Below are 20,915 nucleotides of genomic sequence, written 5' to 3'. Positions count from 1 at the left end.
AACTGTAAAATAAAAAGTAAATGACAAATTAATTTAATTGTCAACTGTCAGTTGTTAAATATGACAAGAGGATTGACTGACAGCGACATCTCTGGATTGGAATGGTAACTAATTTGCTGTCTTGACCTTGACCAAATCACACAACACTTTTTTCTATGACCTTGACAATTTACGTGAAACGTCTATGAGTATGTATGGTCTGCTGTTGATCGCTACTGTTTACTCTTAATATTATAACACAGATTATACAAAATATGACAGAAGCTCGAAACAAATGCCAATCGATGAAAAGCCCTATGCACCCAATGTAAATGTAAATTCTGTCTCTGTCAAAAGTAATGAGTAAGACGTAAGAGCAAATACTATGGACTATAGTCAATAGTATTTGGTTTTAGTTGTTTTATAAGTATAAATATAAATAGATTCTTACAAATCTGAACCATTATTTAAACATGTTTAAATTAGAAATGGAGTTAAATCAAGGTTGTGAAGATTCTACAATTACAAAACAAAATTTATTAACATCTAATAAAGATGAAGCTTCTCTAGAGAAACATGTTATTAAGTCAGAATTCGAGGAATGTAAGTTTGAAAGTAATAACACAGAGAAGTCTCTATCCGACGCGTATTGTTCTAACAATATTAAAATAGAAGAACATAAAGTGTTAAACTGTGAAACAAGTGACCCATCTGAAAATTTTGCTATCCAAGAAGTTAAGACAGAAATTAAGAAAGAACTGGAGGAACATACCTTAGGAGTAAACTCTGGGTGTGAAACTCAATCTAACAGAACAACTACGGAAAAGATAGACCCAAACAGAGATGTAAAATTGGAGATGGGAGCTTCAACTGAGATAGATGATGAAAAACATTGTGACAGTATGAAAACATCCAATTTAATAACTAAAATTAACAAAAAAAGTAAGTTTTATTCTACTTAAAAAGTTTGTTTTAGTGTGGTATATTTTATTATAGTCATGGTGGATGGTGGTAATAGGTAAATGAGGTAGTGTTAAATTTTATGTATTCCCAACTAAAGATTTCATTTCTACTACAGCCAAATTTAACTTTCTGTCAAGCAAACAGTACTAAGTAAATTTATTGATACAAATTGGAACAAATTATAATAGTTCATGGAAAAAACATGTATGATGAACCTTAGTGGGATTTCCAGCTTTATTGCTGCTCTTTTTATTTATTTATGGATATTACATTTTTACAAAAGTATGTCAACCTCTACAAAGCATAATAAGTTGTGCTAAGAAAAAACAAACCAAAATTATAAATAAACTAAAGAACTTAACATGTTACCTGCAGGACAAGGTCTATTTGGCTCCATCAAAGTTCTCCGTATATGGCAGAATCAATTTTTATAAGACTTCAAATATGGTGGTACGAGGTCTAACAGACAGAAACTTTCTCATCTAGCACTTCAGGGCATATATAACCCCGAAGAGGTTGTAATGTATTTTTGAAAATAGTTTTGTTATAATAAATGAAAAGTGATTTTTTTTTAGAAATTCATTGTAAAACTGTAAAACAATATTCCTTTCTCACAGTTCCTAGATACAATAAAACTTCCGTTAACTGAAATAATTGGGGGGAGGCCGTTTCAGATAACAAGAATTTCAGTTAAAAATAACATTGATTTTTGTATTTTTCTTATATCAAATTACATAGTATTCTTGGGCATAGTTGGTATTAAAAAATTACTAGGAAGTGATATCATAATGTGTTGTATATTTAATTGCATTCTTTAGTTGTATGAAAACAATGTTGGAGATGTTGACAAATTAACATCGAATTGTTACTGTTTTGCAATAAAAATTTTCTTTCTATTGACAGAATCAGCTGTTTCGGTTAAATGATGTTTCGTTAACGGAGGTTTTACTGTAGTTATAAAAAATTAGATCCGTGACGAACAAGTCGGGAAAAAAATGTGATCGATGCCATTCAATTGTCCATTGATTGTCCACGTTTGTCCACCATGTTATTTCGTTAGTCCACCCATCAATTCTTTTTTACAAACAAAAATTTTTTTTCGGGCTAACTTCACAAATCCACAAATTTTCGAAAATTTAAAAAAACTCTTGCTATATTGTTTGTCCATCGTTTGTCCATGTTTGTCCACCACATAATTTTTTTTGTCCACCCTCTGATATTTTTAAAATAATTTTTTTTTATATATAATATATTGCTTACGGATAATAGGACAGTACCGCCGAAAAAGTACTTCAGGCATTAGAATGAATGTTTATGCGGGAGCAGAATCTCAACTACCCATTTGTCTACACCCTCGCAGCGTTTGTCCAACCCCTTAAAATGCGAAACCACTCTCCTGCAGATTGTAATTGTTTTTTTATTTCTTAATTCGGGCTAACTTCACATCCGCTTAAATGCATATTTTAACATTAATTCGGGGACAAAATCCCAACTACACGTTTGTCCACCCCTTCACAGCGTGTGTCCAACCACTTGAAGTGCAAAACGACCCCCTGGAGATTGGAATTATTTTTTTATTTCTTAATTCGGGCTAACTTCACGTCCGCTTAAATGCGTATTTTAACGTTAATTCGGGGACAAAATCCCAACTACACGTTTGTCCACCCCTTCACAGCGTGTGTCCAACCGCTTGAAGTGCAAAACGACCCCCTGGAGATTGGAATTATTGAAGTTATACTTCTTTAGGCGCGATTGAGATTGAGAGTGAATTTATATTGATCTGCGCGCATGTGCACACCGACAGTTTGGTATTAGTCTTTATACGGGCTCTGATTGGGTGTTGAAATGATCTGTCAATAATTGTTCAATATGGAGGTTATCGGTAAACAAAAATGTTGTATAATATATTAGTTTTTATTGTTGTGAGGACAGAAATAAAATCAAATTTATAATTATACAGTGGAACCTCGATTATCCGTCAGGGCACCGGACCAAGGGTATGACGGATAATTGAAAAGACGGTTAACAGAACATTAAAAAAAATTTAAAATTGATAGTACCTACAACTCTCAAATTTTATTTACATATATGTTTTGTTTTACAAGATAAGAGGAATTTTTGTTCGTATCGTACAATCGAATCCAATTTGGTTTAAAATATTTGAATTCTTATGTTTGTTTTACTGATGCTTCACATTTTCATCATGCAGATCATGCAATCTACTTTATTGGCTTCTTCTTGTCAAGAATACCACTCGATGAATTTTTGCATGTGCGATGCAGCTAGCTTCTTTACGCAAATCTTTGTCAGTTGCAATAACATCATACGACATTGCCATTATCAAATTCCGAGTATGTGTCAGCATCTGAATCTGTTTCGCCCGCCTCTTTTGCCATTTCAGTGATTTGCATCCTTATCACAAATTAACGATTCGTTTATTTCATCTTTAGTCAACGAAAACAAAACAGTTGATTCAGCCATAACTTCATTTGTTACCGCACTGTACATTTCAGTGAATTTCGTTTGGCTTATCGCAATGCTCAAACAAAATGAATTGATGACCCAATTTTTGCGTATGTAGTCAATACAACATATGTACGGACCCTGATGGTTAACAGAGGTGATGGTTAATGGAAAGACGGATACTCAAGGTTCCACTGTAGTGACTTTTTAAATAGTTTTGAAAAGCCACAGGTACGTAATTCTAAATGTTTCAGTTGTATTCCAATAAAAAATTATCTTCATACCTATTTGGAAAAATGTAAAAAAAATAATGTAGGTACTTACCTAGTACTTGCTATGCTATACCCCTAGTAGGCAATGCTTTAATTTACATAATCTGATTACGAACAAACTTTCTACAAATTTTCATCTAAAGTATTGTTTTCTTACTCTATATATTGTTGTATTTTAATTCAACAAAAATCAAACTAATAAAAATTCATATAAAGAAAATGTCAAAAAGTTGTTCAGTTTGTGTATATTCCCACATGACGTATACGCGAAGGTGGTGCAGTTTGAAATCGCTTCGACTCTCGTACGGCGGGATACACGGGAAGTAGGTTCAAGCCCAATGCAAGTTAAATCATTTTTTTATTTTTTTTATAGATTTTATGATTGTAAGTATATTATTATATAATTTTTTTCAGAAAATACGTATTTAATTAAAATTTTTGGCAACAATTATTGTTCAGAAATCATTTGTGGCATTTTTCAATGTGTTTGTGTGTGTTTTATTCTTTTATTTTTTTAATTTTTGGAATTGTTCTAATAAAAATTTTTGGAAAGTAGTAGAGAAACTGTTTAAAGTATATTGATTTCGTTGAAATCATATAATAGAAGTATAACTTCTTACGTGCGTACAAAGTACACACATTCTTTTTTTTTTATTTCTTAATTCAGGCTAACTTCACGTCCACTTAAATGCGTATTTAAACGTTAATTCGGGGGCAGAACCCAACTGCACGTTTGTCCACCCCTTCACAGAGTTTGTCCAACCCCTTAAAGTGCGAAACGACACCCCTGGAGATTGTAATTATTTTTTTATTTCTTAATTTGGGCTAACTTCACGTCCGCTTAAACGCGTATTTAAACGTTAATTCGGGGACAAAATCCCAACTACACATTTGTCCACCTCTTCGCAGCGTTTGTCCAACCCCTTAAAGTGCGAAACGACCCCCCGCAGATTGTAATTATTTTTTTTTTATTTCTCAATTCGGGCTAACTTCACGTCCGCTTAAAAACACATTTATATGTTATTTCAGGTTCAGAATCCCAACTATCCGTTTGTCCACTCCTTCGCAGCCTTTGACCAACTCCTTAAAGTGCGAAACCACCCCCCTGTTATTTGTAATTATTTTTTTATTCCTTTATTCGGGCTAACTTGACGTCCGATTAAATGCGTATTTAAACGTTAATTCGGGGACAGAATCCCATCTACCCGTTTGTCCACCCCTTGGCAACGTTTGTCCAACCCCTTAAAGTGCGAAACCACCCTCCTGCAGATTGTAACTATTTTTTTATTTCTTAATTCTGGCTAACTTCACGTCCGCTTAAATATGTATTTAAACGTTAATTCGGGGGTTGGACAAACGCTGTGAAGGGGTGGACAAACGTGTAGTTGGGATTCTGCCCCCGAATTAACGTTTAAATACCGATTTAAGAGAACGTGAAGTTAGCCCGAATTAAGAAATAAAAAAATAATTACAATTAACTGGGGGGTTGCTTCGCACTTTAAGGGGTTGGACAAACCTGCGCAGGGGTGGACAAACGGGTAGTTGTGATTCTGCACCCGAATTAATGTTAAAATACGCGTTTAAACGGACGTGAAGTTAGCCCGAATAAAGAAATAAAAAAATATTTAGTCTCCATGGGGGTCGTTTCGCACTTTAAGGGGTTGGACAAACGCTGGGAAGGGGTGGACAAACGGGTAGTTGTGATTCTGCACCCGAAATAACGTTAAAGTACGCGTTTAAACCGACGTGAAGTTAGCCCGAATTAAGAAATTAAAAAATAATTACAATATCCATGGGGGTCGTTTCGCACTTGTAAGGGGTTGGACAAACGCTGCGAAGGGTTGGACAAACGTGTGTAGTTGGGATTCTGCCCCCGAATTAACGTTTAAATACCCATTTAAGAGAACGTGAGTTAGCCCGAATTAAGAATAAAAAAATAATTACAATTAACAGGGGGTTGTTTCGCACTTTAAGGGGTTGGACAAACGCTGCGAAAGGGTGGACAAACGGGTAGTTGTGATTCGGCACCCGAATTAATGTTAAAATACGCGTTTAAACAGACGCGAAGTTAGCCCGAATTAAGAAATAAAAAAATATTTACAATCTCCATGGGGGTCGTTTCGCACTTTAAGGGGTTGGACATACGCTGTGAAGGGATGGACAAACGTGTAGTAGGGATTTTGTCCCCGTGTGGTATATTATGAACCCTCTGTATAAATCATAATTTAAATATGATGTTATTAGCCTTTTGGGTATTGAACATACATAAAAACAATAGCTTATAGTTTGTATCACATGTTTATTACGAGTGAACTTGAACTATATTTGTTATGGTTCAGATAGGTATAAAAACACGCTGAGCAATCAGTATGGATATAGATATACAAATAATTATTAGAAGTTAGTATGTAGTAAGGCGAGGCGCTATGAATCATTAATGTTATTGTTTAGATATTGGATACCAGTGAATAAAATATAATGTATAGTAAGACGTGTTTAGTCTTTTTAATTAATTAGAACCAGAAGGCAGTAACAACACACTATTTAATACATGGCGATCCTGCCAGGATTAGAGGAGGTCTTCTGAAAGGAGCAGAGATGGCGGCAACAAATTGGAAACGGAGACGGCGAAGATGGACCAGGACGAAGATGGACAGGAAACCCAGTGAGCGACAGTGTAAAGACAAAGTGGAAATAAAATGTAAGTAAGAATGTCTATCTTTATTAAAAATGCTTCCCTCGTTTTATATTATTATTGAAAATTGAATATTTATCTTTGCTGATTTTTTAATAATTTATGAAGTATCGATTTTTTTTTAGAATATCTATGAATTTTGAAACATGAAGTGATTTTTGAATTGAATATTTTTATCGAAGTTTATTAAATATGCTATTCTTGAATTTTTATTGAATTTTGAATCTTTATTGAATTTATTTGAAAAATCTCTATCCGATTTCGATTTTTAGTACGGTTATTTTTAAATATTTTATGGAATATTGAATTTATTCCAAAAATTTCTATCGAATTTTGAGATATCAACCGATTTTGAATATTTTTATCTAACTTTTGCATATGCTATTATTAAATTTTTATTGAATTTTTGTCGAATATGTATACCATTATTGAATCTTTATTAGCCAGTTGTTTTATTATTGATATTTATTGAGTATATTTAGTACATTTTCATCGATTTTGTGTTAAATTTTGTATGATATGAACCTGAATTAATAATTTTTTGTGTGATAAATGATATATTTTTAATGAATAATGATTAGTGATGACATACGTTGATATAAGAGCTTAATGCCTGGTTGCACCAACAGATCTTAAGCTCCAGCTTAGCTAAGCTACACTTATAGATAGGGCCTCCTTGAGTATCACTTACGTTGCACCATAATTTTAGATTCTTACCTTATTATCAATTATATCTATTATTATATTATGGTATTCTTATTCTCGACTTAAGCCTAAGATCTGTTGGTGCAACCGGGCATAAGATAAACATTGCTATAAGCAAGAGATATATTTTTAACGAACCGACCTGATGAGTCGAGATAAGAAATTTGGAGAAGAACTATATAGATAAGAAGAAGAACTAACAATATTATAAGCTAAATATTATGAGGCAACTAGAGACAATAAGAAACCCACTGCTTTTGTCAAATTAGGAAGGTACTAAGTTATTTATAGAAGCTTGAAAGCTTATTAGAGACCCACTCTGTGTTTTGAAGGGTACCTATTTTATTCATGATTATTCGTGAATAAACAACGGCCTCAAAGCAAGGGATTGAGGTTGTGATATTTTTAGAAGAATTTGAACCGCATAAAATACCTATTTCGTGTTTTGAGTTAACTATACCACCTAAATGGTGCGTACAGATCAGGGCGAAAATTCGGGTTAATATTGGCGGAGAACTAAGACATCCGAATGAAACCTCTTTTATTAAGGTAAAACGAAGGTATCGGAGCTAGTATATGAAACGATATATGAGATAAATGATATATGATTGTTATATGAAATATGTATATGAAGATGAATTATATACACTGTAGAAGTGCTATTATATGAAGAAAAATTAATTATATGAGTTGTAGTACCAGACAAGAAGAAAAGAAAGAAAAAAGAGAATTTTTAGTAAAATATGTGGGAAAAATGAAAGAAGACACATAAAAATTGCAAGAAAAGAAGCAAAATTAAGAAGATACTAAGCAAATAAGTAGCTAATCATTGAAATATGTCTAAGAATTAAAGTTGTAAATTTTTTCTCTAAAGTAATGTAAATTATAAATAACTTATTTTTAAATGTATATAATGAATTCAGGTTAAATTTTCGCGGAAAATGGAAGTGTTTGAATTAAGGATAGACAATATCTTACAATAAGTGTTAGTAGATAGTAAGCAAAGGGACACAAAAAGTGAAGTTTTTAGAGAGATTAAATCTTTATTATAGGTACAAGAGAGTTATTAGAAGTTTTTTAGAGACACATTAGAAGTTTTTTAGAGAGATTACATTTTTATTATAGGTATAGTACCCTCGGAGATCCGTGGAAAAAATTTACACTCAAAATAACAAAATTCAGTTTGGCAACACTGTGTGAATGTTGATAGTAACATATCCTTTTTAAGATAAACACAACTGTAATTTAGTCCAAACAAATTAATATATTTTTTTGCCAACAAAAATGAGATTTTTCAACCAAATAATGTTTCAAATATGATGTGAAAAATAATTTTTAATTGGATTCTGCTACTGGGCTTGCTTTTTTTGTCATTAAAGTAAAAAAAATTAAATTTCACTCATTAAATAATTATTGTCCGGTTATGGTGTTAATTATTTTAACTGTACTAATATTCGTCGTGTAATTATGAATGATTAATAGGTTGTTAAAACATTTTATCTATAGCGGCTTCTGGAATATCTTAAAAATATCGAATTTCATTGATAAAATGCACATATTCCACCGATCTTCGCTTCGACAATACAATATTTTAAAGTTAGTAAGGCGTATACAGTGCTAGTCAAAAGTCCGTACCCCCCTCGTATCTTTTGAACGGCTGTACCTATAATAGTGAAATTTGGAGGGAGGAAATAAACGGACGTAAGCTTCTTAACTAGTCATGACAGGTGACGTAATAGTGACAGATGACGTTACAGAGCCACTGTGACCGATAATTTTAAATGGGACCGTATGGCAAGTGATACCTCGTTTGAAAGGTATTAAAAATACCTATTCAGTCATACTAATTTTGTTTGAGTTTAAGCTAATTTTGATGAACAAATGAAATAAATATAAAATTGTAGTTTCGCATTTAATTAATAAAAATTCAAAATTCCGCCTATGTTTACTTGTCAAACAGGTTGACGTTGACGTAAAAACTACTAGAGAATTAAAAAACGTCAACTTTTTTGACAAAAAATCCATAGGCGGATATTTGAATTTTTATTAATTAAATTCGAAACTACAATATTATATTTATTTAATTTATTCACCAAAATCAAAATCAACCTAAACCCAAAAAAATTAGTATGACTAAACAGGTATTTTAAATACCTTTCAAACGAGGTATCACTTGCCATAAGGTCCTATTTAAAATTATCGGTCACAGTGGCTCTGTAACGTCATCTGTCACTATTACGTCACCTGTCATAACTAGTTAAGAAGCTTACGTCCGTTTATTTCCTCCCTCCAAAATTTCACTATTATAGGTATAACCGTTCAAAAGATACGAGGGGGGTACGGACTTTTGACTAGCACTGTATAAATAAATCAAAATAAGACTGAAATAATAAGATGAAATAGTAAAGTAACGTTAAATTCTTTTTTTTTTATATACCATTTAATAGAAGTTTAGGTAATATTTAGCTTAGCTTAGGAAGTATTAAATTCGAGATTTTATTACAATTAGATTAGTTACGGCTTATAGGCACTAAAAGACTATTAAAAGTAAGGATCAATTTCATTCACTGTGGACACTATTTTGATGAAGTGAATTAGTGAACGAAAAAAAGGACGAAAAGACACGACGTGAAAGTACGTGAACTAGTAATAGGTTATAAAATACCAGTTTAGTATAGGGAAAATATGAACTTTTGTGTAAAATTGGAAAAAGAATATACATGTTTAGGGAAAATTGATTGATCTGAAACGTACCATGTTACAGTTAGTTAGGATAGTTAGGAAATTTAATTTTTGAAAATAGTATTAGGTAACCATAAACATTTTGTAAAAGGGAAAGAGGAATATACCGTCAGATATTCTTCTTCTCTTCTTAGGACTTTCTTTTTTTAAAAACGGCGGAGATGTGGTATATTATGAACCCTCTGTATAAATCATAATTTAAATATGATGTTAATAACCTTTAGGGTATTGAACATACATAAAAACAATAGCTTATAGTTTGTATCACATGTTTATTACGAGTGAACTTGAACTATATTTGTTATGGTTCAGATAGGTATAAAAACACGCTGAGCAATCAGTATGGATATAGATATACAAATAATTATTAGAAGTTAGTATGTAGTAAGGCGAGGCGCTATGAATCACTAATGTTATTGTTTAGATATTGGATACCAGTGAATAAAATATAATGTATAGTAAGACGTGTTTAGTCTTTTTAATTAATTAGAACCAGAAGGCAGTAACAACACACTATTTAATACACCCGAATTAACGTTAAAATACGCATTTCAGCGGACGTGAAGTTAGCCCGAATTAAGAAATAAAAAATAATTACAATCTGCAGGAGGGTGGTTTCGCACTTTAAGGGGTTGGACAAACGCTGCGAAGGGTTGGACAAACGGGTAGTTGGGATTCTGTTCCCGAATTAACGTTTAAACACGCATTTAAGCGGACGTGAAGTTAGCCTGAATTAAAAAATAAAAAAAATACAAATAACAGAGGGTTGGTTTCGCACTTTAAGGGGTTGGACAAACGCTGCGAAGGAGTGGACAAACGGATAGTTGGGATTCTGAACCTGAAATAACATGTAAATGTGTTTTTAAGCGGACGTGAAGTTAGCCCGTATTGAGAAATAAAAAAAATAATTACAATCTGTGGGGGGGGTCGTTTTGCACTTTAAGGGGTTGGACAAACGCTGTGAAGGGGTGGACAAACGTGTAGTTGGGATTCTGTCCCCGAATTAACGTTTAAATACGCATTTAAGCGGACGTGAAGTTAGCCCGAATTGAGAATTAAAAAAAAATAATTGCAATCTCCAGGGGGGTCGTTTCGCACTTTAAGGGGTTTTGACAAACGCGGCGAAGGAGTGAACAAACGGGTAGTTGGGATTCTGAACCTGAAATATTGTTTAAATGCGTTTTTAAGCGGACGTGAATTTGGCCCGGGTTGAGAATTAAAAAAAATAAATAAAGTCTTCAAGAGGGTCGTTTCGCATTTTAAGGGGTTGGACAAACGCTGCGAGGGTGTAGACAAATGGGTAGTTGAGATTTTGCTCCCGCATAAACATTCATTCTAATGTCTGAAGTACTTTTTCGGCGGTACTGTCCTATTATTCGTAAGCAATATATATAAAAAAATTATTTTAAAAATACCAGAGGGTGGACAAAAAAAAAATTATGTGGTGGACAAACAATATAGCAAAAGTTTTTTTAAATTTTCGAAAACTTGTGGATTTGTGAAGTTAGCCCGAAAAAAAATTTTTGTTTATAAAAAAAAATTGATGGGTGGACTAACGAAATAACATGGTGGACAATCGAATGGCATCGATCACATTTTTTTTCCCGACTTTTTCGGGCTAACTTCACGGAGCTTAAAAAATTCATAATTAAGTTCAATGAAAATTTTATAAGATTTTTATTGAAATATGCCTCAAAAATACAAGCATTTGTAAAAAGAGTGAAATTCATGAATTATTATACATTGTCCATTTTTTTCATCTTTGACATTGTTGAAACAAATATGAGGAAACCTGTGAAAACATGAGTCTTATTCAACCTAGTAGCTGTCAAATGGGTAAAAATTGTACTTTATCGCGGTAAGGGTGTAAGGGGTCAAATCAACCTCGTACATTTTTTTTACAATAATACAACTATAGTACTCTATAAGGATTTAAGTAGTAGCAATTAAAAATGGTTCAAAAATTAACATTTTACAACCTTAAACAGTGAAGAAGTTTTAAAAAATTTTAATCCTCCAAATAGGAGAAGTTTCATGACGAGGTCTTTAACACGTTAATCGCCCAAATGAATCGAAAAATATCCCACCCCAGGCCCAACTTAGTTTTTCTAGTAAATCATTAGGTTTTTACACTGAATATGATGTACTGGCTGTTTTAAAGTGCTAGGTTAAAAAAATTCTCTAAAAATGTATTTTGAAAATGACACCCTATTTATGAGTTTCATATCCTCTGACAACAGAGCGCCGTGAAACCCGAATATCGGTTGTCATTTTTTTTTTTTTGAATTCTAACAAGTCTGTGTGCTAAAATTGCAGATTTTGTTTAGTTGACAATCCATTCGTTGAAACTTGTCGGTACTTTAAGGAAAGGTAGAAAAAACAATCAAAAGGATGTAGAGGGCCAAAAATTAAATAAAGGACACCTTTACGCAAAGGAAAGTAATACAGAAGTAGGTGTTTTAAAATGGCAGGATAAACGTGATATTATTTGCCTAAGCAGTATTCACACTGACACAACCACTAAATATACAAGAAGAGGAACAGACCTAGAAAATCCACCTCTTATCATCATCATCAACCCGTACGCGTCCACTGCTGGACATAGGTCTCCTTCAGCTCTTTCCATTTATCTCTATTTTGTGCGGCTTGCATCCAGTTACATGCTTCAAATCATCGGCCCATCTGGTTAGTGGGCGTCCTCTGCTCCGTAGTGCTTCTTCTCGTGGCCTCCACTCGACAATACATTTTGTCCATCGGTTGTCGACGTGTCCTGCCCAATTCCACTTAAGCGCCGCGATTTTTTCGACAGCGTCTGTTGTTTTTGTTCTACAAACTAGCGGTAGCAGGTAGATACTTCTCTGCGCTCCCGACAGGGAATAGATCTACTTGAGGAGTAGCACACCTGCCCACGCGAACTCATGGATTTCACCAGCATCCCTACACCGGGGAAACCATGTCCAAACCCAAAGCAATCTAATCTCCACCCTTTCCTCCCTCCACATCCAATCCAACTCGCCAACACGCACTAGCCAAGCGTGGCGTTTTAATGGCTTGAAACCCCAAAGGCAAATTTTCATGAAAGACGATAGTACTGAACGGCCCTCAGTCTTCGGCAGTTCCAATACCCCCAGCCAACCACCTCATAGTTATCTATAATTCATGTAAGTCATTCATAGATCTATCCGATCAGTTGAAATCATATTCTTCCCCTTTGCGTAAAGGGATTAAGTGGTATAGAAAACTTGAATTTGAAATATTACTTGGCTCAGCAGTAGTAAATGCTTTTATAATATACAAAACGGTGACAAATGCCAAAATATCAATAACGGATTTTAGACAGAGCATTGCTCTACATACAGTCGGAAAAATGAAAGAATACCCATGAACGATCACATCAATCACTTATTTTGTATTTGCTATCTTTTTCTATAACAAACGTTTGTTATTTGTAGAAAAAGACAGCAAATACAAAATAAGTGATTGATGTGATGGTTCATGGGTATTCTTTCATTTTTCCGACTGTAAGTATGTTACAAATCGATGAAGTAGATGTCCGGAAAATGATAACAGAAAGCATATTTCACATGAAATTGCTTCAAAAGATCGTCGAAAATGTGTAACAGCTCAGAAGAAGGGACCAAAATCAAAATTTTCATGTGATGCATGTAATAAGTTTTATATGTTTTTTGATGTTCACCATTATTCTGTATAATTAATAAAAACTGTTTGTATTATTTAATTAAAATAAAAATATTTTTTCATAAATCCTTATAACTTTTTTGAATTTTTTTTTAATCATAGTAACCACATAAAAAGTGCCTAGCTCATTCACTAGTATTGCCTGCCAGGCCCCTCTGTAAACACTTTCATATAGATAAATGTATTTCGAAGCACTGCAGATGGGTTACAGGCTTTGATGTTAATGCTAGTAGTGAAGGTTGCCCTATGGGTGTCAGGCATATACGACCACAGGATCTGAAACCCAAATGTCGGGTGTCATGGCGATTAACGTGTTAAAACCTCATCAAATAGGAAGTTTAAAAACTGTTCTGCAGGTAATGTGTTAAATTAGAAACTTAACTTATGTAGTAATACTCACAACCTTAACTAGTGTCTTCAATAAGGGATAACTTTAATGTAATAAAAGCATATTGGTAAAATTGTGGGTTGTGGGTTAGGCCACTGTTGCTCTGAGCACCTCAAATGTTGTTGTAGATATTGCAAATAACTCTAAATTATTGCTGTGCTCATTGGCAGTTCTTAGAATTCTTGTAATGAATGCTATTCTATAACTTTCCTCAGATCAAATCGAAATGCTCCAGTTGAATTGAACTCTTTGTGAATCATAATGCTCCTCATCGATCACTGCTTGGATCGATATTCTAAAACCCGGTTTGAAGAAATGGTAAATCAAAACCATTGTTTGTGATTTTCCTCTGTTTTAAAACAATGGCAACGTCGATTTTTTACATACCTAATCTAAAATATTTGTTTACGTCTGTGCTCTGTGCGTTTAGCAACGTGTAAGTTTGGTTAAAGTTTTTAAATCAATTAGAAAATCCCAATAACAAGACCGAAAAAAGCATCTGTAGAACAAATGCGTTATATGGTGGACTTTACAAATACAGTGGAACCCCGATTATCCGTGCTATGATTTTCTATTAATAAAATTGTATTTTTGAGGTTTTATCAAAATAGTATCATCGCAAATCACTCAGCGGAAACTCTAAACGCCAAGAGGGAGACTCATAATGAAAAATTTATTTTTTCTGTTATCTTTTTGTGGTAGGTACATAATATGTATGTATATACATACATATAATATGTATTACATATAAGAAACAAAGGTTCAGATTATCGATTCTACGTCTGGTCCCGAGGGGCACGGATAATCAGGGTTCTACTGTATACAATTTTGCTGTAGAAACAAACAAAAAATAGAGTTTAGCTTGACGGAGAAACCAAGCCTTCAGAAGACAATAACAAGCTTGTATAAAAATTATGGGATAAGCTTACTTTAGGTTTAAGTGCTATGGGTTGCAGACCCAGCAAATCAAGATTGCAATGGAAAAGGTAATTAGTTGTGTTTATTATACACTATATTGTACCTATAAAGGTTTACTAATATGTACTTATTAAAATTATGATTGTTTTTAGACTTTTATTGACTGGAAAAGCAACACAAAGGAAAAGGTGCGAGATGCTATTAGATTTAAAAATAAGGAGGGTTTGCGTGTAACAGGGTCGAAAAGATTAACTCCTGCAGAGGAGAATTTAATGAATTTAATGGGTGCAATGGCATACATTATAACTACGGAGGCTGATGTAAATGAAATGTGAATCACCGCAAATGATACAGGATAATATTACAGTTGATCCCAAACCCCTTTTTCAATGAGTCATTAATTTTGATGTCGCATAGGATTTTAAGAACGTCGCAAAACATTACATGACATTTTAGTGAAATCTGACAGCTGCCAGAATATTTATATCAATGCATCAATGTTTATATGGTCCTTTTCATGGGCATTTTTCAGTGCGTCACAAATGATAGAAAAAAAAAGGTAAGTCCGTGATAATACACATTTAAAACATTTATTCTAACATGACAATTTAGTTAAATCTGACAGTTGTCACATTTTATTTGAAATTTGGCATAAAAACAAATCAATTGTGTTTATTGCGTTTATAAAATGGTATTTTCTTTGATTTGTATAGTCTTATAAATTGTACAGGTTATATTCGTAGATATATTATATAATTCGTAAATAATTTTTTTTTCTATTATAGCGCCATCTATTGACAACTAGAATAAATGTTACAAATTTCTGTAATCACGGATGTGCCTTTTTTCTGTCACATACAATTTAATGCGTTAGAAAGAAATCGAAAAACTGTGACGCACTGAAAGATGCCTATGAGAAAAGGAATACAAATATTTGAGAGAATATTAATATTTAAAATATTTTAATATAAAAATAAATAAATATAAAATTAAATTTCACCATACAATATCCGAATATGCCAATGACATAAAACATTTTTAATTTATGTCGCTGAAAAATACTAACCTAGAAATTACAATTGAAGGGCTTGGTGCAAGAACCGGTCAAAGACCACTTTTGTTGAAATTAAATGTATGAAATTTCTTGCCTTCAAAAAGGTCTCCGTGCAGTGTGGAGCAAAATCCATACATGTACTGCGTGAGAAATTCAATGTAGAACAATGTGGAGAGTTATTGCAACAAAAATGTTAATAGCATAGTCTTTAGGATCAATAATATTAACATTTTCCTCAAAACTATGCAATGTGCATGTGGACGGTTATTGCACCAAGCCCTTCAATTGTCATTGTACCATATGATATTGTAAAAATACTGTCACGATCGATTACTTTTGTGTCAAATTATCTTTAATCACATCATTGATTCAAGTCGAGTCATTTATTCATGTTAATATACAAAAGTAATTACATACGTCAAAAAATAGTGTACAACTTTGGTTCACAGATATAAATACAAATATACAAACACAAGGCATAATATGAAATAATACATTTATTATATAATACATTAATAATATTATATTTATGATTGCTTATCTACTTATTTAGAGTATTGTAATCGCCAACCAATTATATATCTATAAGTATAAGTCGTTTTAATATGCAAATACCTGTCAAGGAATACATAATTTTTAAAGTTCAATCTATATCTAATAATCACAGAGGTACGTTTTTTTCTGTCACTTCCAACTGTAATGCATTAGCATTAGAGAGAATTCGATAATCTGTGACACACTGAAAAAAGGATTTGGGATGATCTGTAGCCCATCTGAATGTACATTTATATTATTTGAAGTCAACAAGAAAACTCAAAATTTGCAACAAATTACTGAAGAGGGTTGCAGCATAATAAATCCTGAGAGAGGATTGACAAGGCAACAGCCTTGACCATGAAGAATCTCTGCAATACATGAGTCAACCTGTTGACTTCTCATGAATTTAAAAAGAAATCTTTTGTAAAAGGTACGCTTCATTTCAGTAGAAAGTGATTTTAGTTTGTAATTGGAATTAAAAATTTGTGTAAATGTGTAACACAGTATTTTTTTTTTCAGGAAAATCATCAAATTTACACAAAGCGGCAGAAGCATACATAAAAGGACAAAAGCAGACTGCTCACATATTAAATAAATTAATTGATTCTGTGGCTAAGATTGAGGCTGACAACAAAGAAAAAGAGCTTCAATTGAAGGAACGGGAATTAAATGTGCGCTTACGAGAAGCTAAAAAAATATCTAGGGAATTAGACTTAAGACATAGAGAACTTAGAATTAGGGAATTAGAATTAGGACTCTGAATGTTGTAGATGCACAAAGTGATATAGTTCGCGATCCCAGGCCCATGTTCACCATTTATTACTAACAAGCTAATGAGTAGCTTCATTTTGACGAGACGACTTTACTTTTGTCCTTACAACAATTTTTGTTTCTGGCAGCTAACAGGGGCAGCAGGGGTGAAATATGTTGATTTGACGAGTCTCAATAATTTATTACTAACTGGGTTTTTTTCTGTTCATTCTCAAGATAATTATCTCAATTAGCCGAAAAAATATTTGTCCTATAAAATGCAAGGTCTTATCAAAGAGTCCCCCTTCCCAACATTAATTGGGAGTTTGTACCATTAACGAGGCCATGAAAAATAATCACTGACCATCTGTATTTTTTTGCTGTTGATTAGTTAATATTTATATAATTTAACACCCACATTGTCCTACAAATTGTGTAGGACGTAGGACAATGTGACATTATCCTGGTCCTACGTTAAAAAGTTTTAGTAAAATACCTGATGTAAAAATAATTACTATCAAGCTGAATCTTCGTGAATAGGTTCATTTTGTTTTGACGTCCAACAATTTCCTGTACGAAAATTTTCGTTTGTTGTAGCTATGGTCCTTCTAACAGGCATTTTTCAGTGCGTCACAAGTGGCAGAAAAAAAGATAAGTCCGTGATAATGCACATTTATAACATTTATTCTAACATGACATTTTAGTTAAATCTGACAGTTGTCAGAATCGTAATCAGCCAAATATGAAAAGGGTATTGCAGTACAGTATATAACCCTTTTATTTGCAATATATATAACCCTTTTATTTGCAGTTTGTAAAAACAAATCAATTGTGTTTATTTATGCATTTATAAAATGGTATTTTCTTTGATTTGTATAGTCTTATAAATTGTACAGATTATAGTCGTATATATAATTCGCCAATCATATTTTGTTCGATTATAGCGCCGTCTATGAACAACTAGAATAAATGTTATAAATGACTGTAATCACGGACGTACTTTTTTCTTTCATTTCCAACTTAATGTGTTAGACAGAATTCGAAAAACTGTGACGCACTGAAAGATGCCTCTGAGAAAGAGTATAACAGGGGTAGCAGGGATGAAGTATGTTAATTTGACCATTCTCAAAAATTTATTTCTCTCTCTCTCTCTCTCTCTCTCTCTCTCTCTCTCTCTCTCTCTCTTATCCGTTAGTAAATGCGTTATAAAATGTATACGTTTTAAGGTAAATATATACCTTTTATAAAGGATTTACTATTTTTTGTATTACATGGTATACAGCCAACTACAGGAAAACTTTTTCCTTGTGGATTCTTTTTTAACTTAAATGAAAAAAAACTACGGAATTTCATTTATGTTTTACATAGACCCCTGAATTGTATTATGTTGCACTCTCACGCTCCGCTCATGTTCCGACAATAGGACAATACGTAATAGTACCTATTCAAGTGAAAAAATCTTATTTGTAACACAGATGAAGCACAGTAACATGTGTTTCCAATAATTAGATGGACCTGTCTCCACAACACAACATTAAAAGATACAGATGTTATTTAAGAGGCTGCAGAAGGGAACTACATGTTCATAAATCATGTATGTTTTCTGAAATCGTTTGCTGCAGTAGGTATTCATTAATGTTTTAAATACGCAAATTTTCAAATTATTTAAAAATGTCTTTAAATAAAAAGCATTAAATACAAAATCCACTATGTTGATACTTAGTTTAGAAAATTGATAGATATTAAAAAAAATAGTACCCTTATTTAAAGCGTGATTTCAAAATTTCAAAAATTTCAAGTGAATTTCAAAATTTCACCTTACATTATTCATAATAGACCCTACATAATACACATTTTTGAGATGAGGTTGTTAAGCAGCTTCTAAAAATAAAAATATACAGGGTGTTTAATTAAAATTAAAGATAATGGACTATGCTAGACTTGAGTGAATCACCCTGTATATTCAAATTTATGTTTAAAATAGTCCATAGTTGAATTTAAAAGTTGACGTGTAATAGCGTTTTTATAATTTTCTAAAATAATGACACATGACAAAAACAATTTTATTCCATAAGTGGTTTCCATACATTATAATTTTAAATGATCACCCTGTATTATTCATAAAGACCATAAATTCAGATTGTTAAGCAGCTTTTAAACATATAAAAATATACAGGGTGTTAAAAAATAAAGCTTATGGACTACGGTAGTCTTGCATGAATCACCCTGTACATTTAAATTTATGTTTAAAAAGCATTTTTATATATGAAAATCTACGAGTCTCAGCGTTTTTAAAATTGATTAAAACAAGGACAGAAATAATTTTATTCCATTAGTGCCTTCTTATATATACAGAGTGTTTCAGAAAAAGGTAACACGATCTTTAAGATAGGTGAAAAACTGAAAAATAATTGGGGTTTGCTTAGATAAAATTTTTGTAACGGCATGCGTTTTCACGATACAGGGCGTTGAAGAACAAAAAGTTTTACACATTTTTTTTCACTATTTTTCCGAAACTACTGGCAACATCGTATATTATTCAGTTTTTATTAAAAAAGATCAAATAGAAGAATGCATGAGAAGAACAATAAAGGATGAAGCCAAAAATGTATGTAAAGATGGGGCCAAGCAGGGAAAATGTAAATGTAAAATTAGTAATAAAAGATTATTATTCTAAGTTTTGGACATATTTCATGTCATGGGACATGAAATTACGATTGGCAGGGATAACCAGACACATGAACTAAAAAGAAGAATCGTTCTTGGGTGGGCAGCATTTGGAAAACTGAGAGAAACTTTTAAGAGTGAGTTGCCCATATGCCTAAAGAGAAAGGTATTTGATCAGTGCGTCCTCCCAGTCTTGACGTACGGATCAGAAACACTTACCTTACCTAAAGCCTTGGCTACCAAACTAAGAGTACCGCAGAGAAGAATGGAGCGGTCAATGTTAGGAATAACTCTACGAGACAAAATCAAACGAAGAAATCAGGAGAAGAACAAAGGTGACTGACGTCATCAAAAGGATAGCTAACTTGAAGTGGAGATGGGCAGGACACATAGCGAGAATGACACATGGGCGATGGACAAAAAGGTTATTGGAATGGAGGCCAAGAGAAGACAAGAGAAGCGCCGGTTGACCGCCTACAAGATGGACAGACGACATAAGAAAGCTAAATAAAAACTGGATGAGAGCGGCGCAGGATAGACGTGGTTGGAAACGAGGGGAGGAGGCCTATGTTCAGCAGTGGACTTTTGAGGCTGGATGATAATTGTAAGTGTTTATTATTACCTCAAATGCGATTAAAATAATATCAAAGTTCTTTTACCGGGCTTCCGGTACTTTTCGTAACCTAGTTTTCCATTTAGGTTCAAATGGTGACTTAAGTGTTACGTAACGTTTAGGTAGGGGGAGGGGGGTACGTAAAAACGTTACGGTGCGTTACATGGGGGGAGGGGGATCAAAAATCTTCAAAAATTGCGTTACGTAATACTTGAACGCTCTCTTACTGAGGATCGTGATTTCTTCCAATATTCCTAACAATGTTTCTCCATTGGTCTCTATCTTCAGCTGCTCTAAGAGCTTCGCAGAATGAGTTTCCAGCTGAATTCTTTATTTGGTCGGACCATCTAGTTGGTGATCGTCCTCTTGATCTTCTCCCCGGAAAGTTTCCAGAAACGATTAATCTCTCCAAACTGTCGTCACCTCTGCGAACCACGTGACCAAAGAATTGCAGAATTCGTTGCAGACAT

General features: G+C 33.2%; 1 protein-coding gene across 3 annotated transcripts in view; it reads left to right on the top strand.

Annotated features, from left to right (window-relative positions):
- Nucleotides 1–322: 322 nt before the first annotated feature.
- LOC126882223 (zinc finger protein 235-like) overlaps nt 323–20,915 on the top strand; it is a 40,325-nt gene continuing 19,732 nt past the window's right edge. Inside the window, exons 1-2 of one of the 3 annotated variants that reach the window (XM_050647035.1) lie at nt 325–921; nt 16,935–20,514. In XM_050647035.1, the coding sequence (XP_050502992.1) occupies nt 453–921; nt 16,935–17,176 (711 nt within the window). In that variant the 5' untranslated portion in view covers nt 325–452 and the 3' untranslated portion in view covers nt 17,177–20,514. Of the gene's footprint in view, nt 922–16,934; nt 20,515–20,915 lie in introns of those variants that run through there. The other 2 variants (XM_050647034.1, XM_050647033.1) reach the window with 2 other exon arrangements.

This window comes from Diabrotica virgifera, chromosome 3 (genome assembly GCF_917563875.1).
Source record: "Diabrotica virgifera virgifera chromosome 3, PGI_DIABVI_V3a".
Taxonomy (NCBI): Eukaryota; Metazoa; Arthropoda; class Insecta; order Coleoptera; family Chrysomelidae; genus Diabrotica; species Diabrotica virgifera.
This window is presented reverse-complemented; position numbering and strand designations above follow the sequence as displayed.